The sequence below is a fragment of the Lactuca virosa genome, chromosome 3 (genome assembly GCF_052849685.1).
Source record: "Lactuca virosa cultivar CGN04683 chromosome 3, Lactuca_virosa_CGN04683_v6, whole genome shotgun sequence".
In the NCBI taxonomy this organism is placed as follows: Eukaryota; Viridiplantae; Streptophyta; class Magnoliopsida; order Asterales; family Asteraceae; genus Lactuca; species Lactuca virosa.
The window spans coordinates 142,834,750-142,843,660 of NC_136428.1; the positions used below are offsets into that span (position 1 = coordinate 142,834,750).

General features: G+C 33.4%; 1 protein-coding gene across 1 annotated transcript; it reads right to left on the reverse strand.

Annotated features, from left to right (window-relative positions):
- Window positions 1-924: 924 nt before the first annotated feature.
- On the reverse strand, window positions 925-3,757 carry LOC145166661 (ALA-interacting subunit 5-like). Its single transcript, XM_079085682.1, has 7 exons — window positions 3,646-3,757; window positions 2,920-3,053; window positions 2,725-2,841; window positions 2,551-2,621; window positions 2,154-2,454; window positions 1,782-2,071; window positions 925-1,156 (listed from the first exon to the last, which is right to left on the reverse strand). Exons 1-7 carry the CDS (start codon window positions 3,752-3,754, stop codon window positions 1,102-1,104), a joined length of 1,077 nt encoding a protein of 358 aa, XP_078941808.1. The 5' UTR covers window positions 3,755-3,757; the 3' UTR covers window positions 925-1,101.
- Window positions 3,758-8,911: the final 5,154 nt, after the last annotated feature.

An 8,911-nucleotide genomic window follows, 5' to 3' on the forward strand; every position in this document is an offset into this window, starting at 1 on the left:
CTGATAATGATTTCCCTATTCTCAACCTTTTTTATTTTCTCAATTGAACTTACCTATATATATATATATATATATATATATATATATATATATATATATATATATATATATATATATATATATATACACACACACACATACGTTTACTATGAAATAGGTGTTTGTATACATTTTTTTATAAATATGTGTTTGTATACAAATATATTTATAATAAAATAGATGTTTGTATAGATTTTTTTTTTGTAAAATATGTGTTTGTATACATTTTTTTATAAAAACGAATTTGTATATATTTATGTACTTAATAAATACCTATTTCTAAAAATAGGTATTTCGTATACAAAAAAGTTTTTATATATAAAAAATAAGATTTTTTAAGTAAAATATGTTTTTTATTGTATAAATATGATTTTTTTTAAAGAAAAAACATATTCGAAATATTTTTTGAGAAAAAAAGTTGTTAAAAAACTAAAGTTATGATGAATTCATAACAAAATTTTGAAATCTAGACAAGAACAGTAAATTTTTTACCAAATTTATAATAAAATTTAAATTATGGGTTAAAAATGTAAATTTTTAGACCTAATTTATAATAAAATTTAAAATCTGGATCAAAAGTGTATTTTTTGAAAATTAAATGAGGGTAAAATGGTTAAATTGAATACGATTACCGGTTTTTAGGACTTAATTGAATAATATATATATATATATATATATATATATATATATATATATATATATATATATATAAAAGGACTAAATCGATTATAAAGCCAATATGTAAATACTTTTTTACAATTTTCCCTAGATTAAAAAATGAGAAGTTTCACCTTTCTTTATGTTCTTAAGTCCATAAAGAAGCTTATTAAACTTATTTATAGCAAGTTCAATGATTATCTTAAAACGATAAACAAAACAATCATATATGTTAAAGTGTTATCGACTTTCTTTGCCAACATTATATTCAACATTAGTTGATCTCATTGATTCAAGGTAAGGTAGATAGAAACATAACTATGAACACAACTTCATGTTAATACCTATAAACTCCACATATTTTAAAAAAGGGAAAAAAAAAAAAAGTTAAACAAACCACCTAATTCAATGCCTACTTGAATTCCTATTCCATGACAAGTAGGATGGATCCCCAAGAGGCCTGCATCATGAATAACCAACCACAACAATAAAACAATAAGCCATTTGCTTTCACATATAAAAGGACATAACAAAAGAAAAAGACGAGAATACCCTTCTCATCAATATCATCAAAAATTGCAATTTTTTGTCTAATCCAAAAAGATAGATAGGAAAAGGACAAGAATGCGTTCTCATAATTATCATCAAAATATTCAAAAATTGAAATTTTTTATGTTTATTGATATGTGGAAAAAGACAAGAATGCCCTTCTCATCTTTATCATCAAAAATAGTCAAAAGTTGCAACTTTTTGTCACTTAAAAAGTTTGAAAAACAAATCACTCTTGGAAAAAGACGAAAATACCCTTCTCATCCGTATTACCAAAAACAGACAAAAATTGCAATTTTTTGTCCCAATCAAAAAGTGAGATGTGACAACTCCCTCCCTTGTCTACAAAAAGACAAGAATTTAGCATGAAAAAAATAGTCAAAGATTACAACTTTTGTCTCACTAAAAAAGATATGATAGATAGGAATTAAAGAACTCCCTTTATGGTCTACGCAAAAAGACAAGAATGCCCTTCTCATCAAAAAACGTTGTCCAGTTCAGTCCAGTGTAACAAACAAACGTGTAAGCTAACTCACCGGGGTTTAAAAACATAGAGAAGGATGAAGTTTAGTGCCATGAACAAGCAAATCCCACCAACTGTAAGATAAGCAATTCCAAGAAAATCATTTTTTCCACCAATCCAACTTGTTGTTGATAAAACAAGCTTCTTTTGTCCCCGAAAACTATACGTATTATAATTGTTCTCCAAAACAACAGTTATTGTCTCATGAGCTTCAAGATCCACACTTATTTTCCCATAAAGCTTTCTAAAAGTAGGCAATGCTGCAGTCCTCATCCATACTATTAGATCCTCTTGCTCACTCAACTATCACATACACTCAATTATTATATAATAAAATATTTTTACTAAAAAAATAAATTCAAGAAAGTTAAACACTTCAACTTACAGGTATGCTTTGGTTGAGCTTTCCACCACCAATCAAACCTCCGGATTGAAAATTTTTTGGATACACATTTGACCCGAATTTGACCTTTGTGTCACTTTTCCATGCAATGCCCTTCTTGTTAATGTTTAAAACTTTGTCTTGCATTAGTAAATTGTAGGTGTCATTGAATAAACTCCATGCAATTAATCCACATGGAACAATTGGTTTCCCATTACTCGATTTAGCTTCAGGCTCACATCCTTTTGTTGAAAAATCATCTTCTCCACTACGTAGTTGTTTGTCACTTCTACTTTTCACATATCTGAAAAGAAATAATCAAGGGCAATTTCGTAAATAGTTAACTTAAGTACTTAACACTCCTGAGTTTCTGTATTGAGCCATTAAAATACTAACTTACCTACGATGGTTTTGATAGAAGTTGTCGAGCTGATAATACACAAAGATAGGGGCTTCCATTTTCTTTGGTACCTGTAGATACATGTGGATAAAGTGAATATTCTTCTGATGAGGGTATTTATGTCTTTTGATCAAAAGTGAGTCATGTGGAATACTATGAGAAGAGTGGACTAACAGTGACATTCTTGATGCATGTTTTGTTAGTGAGGGGGTTTTGAATATATGAAGTCACATTGCCTCGATAAATTTCAGGGACACAATCTTGATCATAGCGATACACAATTTCCACCACCTGCATAACAATAAGAAGGTTGATATAGAATAAGAAGTAAGAGCACTACTGATAAGCACATAAAAGTTTGATTCTTACACGTTCTGATGCAAACAGAGAGACAAGACCGATGGGGATGAACAGCATGGCGATTGCTAGAAACGATGTGATCACCCATCCTGGGGTTAGGATTGGTTTCCAGGCGGGAAGTTCTTGCTGTGTAAACCTAGAATCTGGAACGATCGATTATCATTAGTTAAGAAATCAACCGAGGTATATTGCGTAAATGGTGTGATTGAAATTATATATACGTATTCACCACTTCGTTCTCTTCTCGATCATATAAATTCGTGTTTATTCTCGCTGCGATTTTGAGATAAACCCTAAAACGGTTGAATTTTACTAACAGCAGAATGTAACCAGGAGTAAATAACCCCAAAAAAAACTGAAAACCCCGAGGAGATGAGGAATTCTTCAGAGATCGAAGAAATCATGTCGAAAACTGTGTATGCATTATAAGATCAAGATCTCCAATTAAAACGAAAAACCCACAAACCCTTAGGCAATAACTGGCGCAGTAAACCAGTAACCACTTCAATTCCAGAACACAAATAAACCCCAAATCAGCAGAGGGGAAACAACAATTACAACACTTGGAAAACAAAATTATACAAAGCACTGGAAACTATACGAATGCTGTAATGAAGTTTTGAAAAAAAAAAAAAAAAAAAATCTTAGGGGTTTTGCATAACGAATTGCAATGCATGTGAAAATCAAAGTGAAGTTGCGAAGTATGATGTATAGTTGAGAGAAAGAAGTACATACATTCGGGTTTTTTGGAATTCTTTTTGGATTTCGAGGCTCCATTGGTGACCTCTTGATTCATGCCTGCGTTTGTAAATTTGGGGATGAATGATGAATCGGTTGGCAACATAATAGTAAAGCCATAAAGGGAAGTGTTGTAGGCAAGGAGTTGCACGATTGTGACACGTGTCTTGTGTGATTTGTATTTTTATTTTTTATGGAATATCACGTAACTTTTGTTTATTAGAATATATACGATATACGATACGATATGGCATATGGGTCTATCATGACTATACGGTATGGGTCCATATTTAGGATGAATATTGGAACCAGATCGATTTGGAACCGAAACCGATATTGTGATATTATAATAACTGGACCGTCAGTTCTAACGTTGGTTCAATTTTTTCGGTTATTTTTCCAAACAAGAACCGATTATCAATAAGGTAAAACTAATCATGATGTAATTCATAATACTTACATGTAGTTACGTTGGCTTCCAAAAAAACATAATAGTCAATAATCAAGTTTCAAAACACAAACACGTCCCCACATATCAAATTTAATACAATTTAACCAATCAAGTTTCAACCGAAACAATTTTTTGAGTAAGTTACATGAATCGTCTCTCGTGTAGGTGTCAAAAACCACGTTCAGACCCTATTTTTAAAATTAACTCGGATCATCCCTCGTTTGGTTAAAATTGCATGTTTCGTCCCTCGTTATTTTAAATTTGAATGCTCAATCCCTTCTCAGACATGAAATGACTATAATGCATTTTCCAATTTATTATTTATTTATTTTTTATATTTCTAATTATTTTTTATTATTAAAAAAAATTAATTAAATTTATAGGTCACTTAACCCTTTTTAAATATAAACATAATCTCTCTCTCTCTCTGTGTGTTGAAGAGCACCTACACACCACCACCACCACGGGTAACCCTTTTAATTGTTGCAACTGACCACCGCTTCATTACACTTCCTTTGTTCATGTCCGACACGTACACCTCCATCGGAGATGTGGACCATCGTCGGAAATAGTATCAACACTAATGGTTTCTCTCCTACTAGTCTCCGCTAATCTTTTCCTAAAACACTAGCGCCATCATCACCATCTAAAAACCATAACATCACCTGAAACACTAGCGCCGTTAAAACCATCAGATTTGTTCTTCAGCCTTTCAAACCAACATATATGTTCTTCACCCGGTAAAACCTTAGATCTGAGGTGGTGGTTGTATAGATCTGATGAAGAGATGGACAAAAACAGGCGAAAAGAGGGATAAAATATAGGTACTACTTTTCGGTGGTCCAAATCTCTAACGACATGTTAACCGGTTTGATTATTGTGGTGGTCGTCGGTGATTACACTTTTGACATATCTAGTGGTTGTGTTAGTTGTTTGAGAGAGAGAGAGAGAGAGAGAGAGAGAGAGAGAGAGAGAGAGTTTTCCTGTGGGTAGGAGTGGTTCGCGAACTATGGGCGGTGAACGGTGGTTTCCGGTAAAGAGGTGGTGGGTGGTTATTTCTGATTGAGAGAAGGGAGATGGGGTCTTTAACTCCAGGTTTTTGTTCAATTAAAGTAATAATTAAGAGGGGTTAGGGATGTAAATGGTGGGGGCAATTATTATTTTTTAAAACATTAATTAATAATAAATAAACAAAAAGTATTAAAATATTTTTTAATAATTAAATTAATCATAAACATTAAAAATAATTGAAAAAAAATTAAAAAGGACAATATAGTCATTTTATGACGTTAGAGACTAAGTGTGCAACTTTTTACGTTTTAACGGCGGTGCGAGTTAATTTTTGAAAATAGGGACAGTAACATCCGCATTTCCCGCTAGGCATTAATAAGATGATGTAATAGTTAGGGTCAATAATTATAACCTATTTGATGTAATAGAGGATGATTATGTGAATATTATGTATTTCGTGTATATATTATGTGATTATTATAATATAATAAAATACATGTTTAATAGAATAATAATTAGGCCGAATTAGGGGTGAGCATTTGGACCGGTGGACCGGACCGGACCCGACCCGACCCGACCGGATCGTTGTTTTGGACACCCGGGTCGGTTCTCGGTTCTAGGAATCCATCAAAACCGGTCCGGTTTTTTTCCCGGTCCGGTCTGTTTTTTACCGGGTTTAGAACCGGTTGGACCCGATTTAGAAAAAAAATTGTAATCTGTGAATTTTTTTAAACAACCATAACTCATTCGTTTTAAGTCAGATTGACACGCGGTTTTTTCGAACGTTAATTTACAGTTTGTAGATGAATTTAGACTATAATTTTGTTAATTTTGGTATTATATATTCAATGAGTTACAGTCTTTCAAAGTTGAGCTATCAAAGCTGAAAATTTTTAGCTTTTCAGCAACATTTTTTCAAACTTTGTAATCTGTGAAAAATTTAAACAACCATAACTCATTCGTTTTTAGTCGGATTGACACGCGGTTTTTTCCAACGTTTAATTTACAATTTGTAGATGAACTTAGACTATAATTTTGTTGATTTTGGTATTATATTCAATGAGTTACAGTCTTTCAAAGTTGAGCTATCAAAGCTGAAAAATTTCAGTTTTTCAGCAAGATTTTTAAAATTTTGTAATCTGTGAAATTTTTTAAACAATCATAACTCATTTGTTTTAATTCGGATTGACCTACGGTTTTTTCCAACATTTAGTTTACAATTTGTAGATGAATTTAGACTTTAATTTTGTTGATTTTGGTATTATATTCAGTGAGTTACAATCCTTCGAAGTTAAGCTATCAAAGCTGAAATATTTCAACTTTTTAACGATTATTTTAGACTATAATTATGAATTTTATGTATCTTTGAAAGATAAATCATATGAAAGGGATCATGGTGAACTTGATTTATATGTTAGTAGCTTTTATTTGGAAAATTAATTTTGCAAGTTATAATATTCTAACAGCAAGGTAGATTAGTTATGCATGAAACGGAAACGTAATCATTTTTACAAGTTGTATCGTATCAAACCCAATAACATATTCGTTTTAACGAGTTCTATCAAACCCAAAAACTTATTTTAACGACTTGTACTCTATGCAATTAAAGTTGTACCGGTCCAAACGGGTCCAAGAACCGGAAAACCCGGACCTGGACCCGGACCCAGACACGGACACAACTCATCCGGTCCGGTCCACGGTCCACAATATTCTCCATAACCGGTCTGGTCCAAGAGCCGGTCCGGTCCGGTTCGGTCCAAATGCTCACCCCTAGGCCGAATATCCTTGACGAAAGTTAAAGTAGTCGTAACAAGGATTCTACAGATATAAGGAATGATCCAATCTGTATCATAACGAAGAAAGTTATGAGCATTTGAAGTTTCGCAATTCGACCCGATTCGACTCTGCGTATCGTAAAAGGTGAGATATTTATAGATTACTTTTTAGCCTTAGTGATCTAAAAGAAAGTCATAGTAGTCGTTAAACCGAGAGTGTACATATAAATAATGTCTAGATCTGATTTCATTAGAGTAAGTTATGATTTTTCTAAGATTCATCGTAGTAGTATACAACTCAAAAATCGAATTTTAGATCGGTCGATTTTTAGCCGAAATGAACTAAACGAGAATTGAAGATCTCGTTAATAGGAGTTTAGTGATATAAAGACAGTCGAAAACAGACGCCAAATAAGAGAGTTATGCATTTTATATGGGCTTTAACAATCTAAGTATGTGTAAAATAAATAAAGTCAAAATTAGCCGACTGAGTCTAAATGAAAATCGTAGGTCTCGTCGAGAGCTTTCCTTGGATATAAAGAAAAAAAACGGAGTCCATATGAAGAAGTTGTGCAATTTTGAAATTCTAAAATTCGTTGCGCGCGTGTGCGCCTCGCGCACGACGTTCTACAAGCCAACCACGTTGCCCCTGTAGAAATTTGCCATGTGTCAAGCCCTTAGAGGAGGAGTAGCGACCAAGCCAATGTGCGATGCGCATGGTCTTGGGTGCGGCATGAAAGTGCCCTAAGCAGCCTATAAATAGTTGCCCAAGCTTCATTCCTCCCCCACACAAATCCAATTCTCCTTCTCTCTCTCTCTCTCTCTCTCTCTCTCTCTCTCTCTCGATTTCTACTTCATTTGGTCCGAATTTTCCTTAGTATTTAGGGTATTTTGGCAAGTTATGAGGTCCCTAGGAGCCTGACATCTAGTAGTTATCAGCCCGGAGTTCCACCTGTGCAATTTTTGGACTTTTGTCTAGAATATCCCTGTAAGTTAATTTACACTTTATTTCATTTTAGTGTAATTTATATTTAAATTCATAGTCATTGTTATTAATTTATAAATAAGAACTATCATTAATTCTAAGTTATAATACTAATTGATCTACTTATGGGAGAGGTGACTAGAATGGTCATGTTGGCTTGGTTGTTGGATTTCAGAAAGACTATACGCCGAAATGGTCCTGCCTCCCAACTGTTCTACCTGGCTGATCCTTATCTGATAGAAATATCAATATTCATTGGAATGATTGATAGCTCTAGACTATTTTCATTCGTGTAGATTATTATGATACCAGGTTACGTCAAAGTAAAAGTCAGTTGCTAGAAGCGAAGCGTTGTCCGAGTTTCGAGTCATCACTTTAACAAGTGAGTGCATAGTTACTTTCATCTTACCCATAGATATGAAGTATTTAAGATAACTACATGTTATATGTGCCTATTATCAGTGTTCCTAATATCTATGCTAGATGAACAATTTATACATGTTGACTTGATCTAAATTGTATATGTATTTTTATACCTATAAGTATAAAGATGATATAGATGATGAGAGATGAAAGATGAAATAGATGATGAGAGGCCTTGACTCTAAAGATGACCTAGTCGTCTAGCGGAGTATAGATGATGACAACGGAATATTCTAGACAGTCCAATGGAACGCTAGCAGGCTCGCAGCCTGTAGGTGTTTTTGAACTAACTGCTCACCAAGTGTACTCCATCCCCCCCCCCCCCCCCCTCTGGTTTCCTTATTGACATATATTGCTAAGGAATCCCCTGAGCATTATTGTCTATCCCGAAGATGATCCTTAGGATAGTTCCCCTGAATTAGATGTTTTAGGGACAGAAAGTGAGGATAACGGGAATGTGTAATAAGGTTGAATGATATGATGAAAATATATAATTAAAAGAATTTATTATTGTGGGATGAAAACCATATGTGTTCACTAGGCTCCCAATCCTGGCTCACTCAGTTCCTTGTATTACAGGTAGTGACACGAGAGCACAAGTGTGATGATCAGCTAAGA

Bases quoted from the DNA above. Each gene is read 5' to 3' on its own strand.
- LOC145166661 (XM_079085682.1), bottom strand. From the start codon at position 3,754: ATGTTGCCAACCGATTCATCATTCATCCCCAAATTTACAAACGCAGGC. The intron at 2,842-2,919 runs GTAAGAATCAAA...ATTGTTATGCAG, and splicing joins CTCTGTTTGCATCAGAACGT to GTGGTGGAAATTGTGTATCG. The intron at 1,157-1,781 runs GTGAGTTAGCTT...TTCATGATGCAG, and splicing joins CTCTATGTTTTTAAACCCCG to GCCTCTTGGGGATCCATCCT.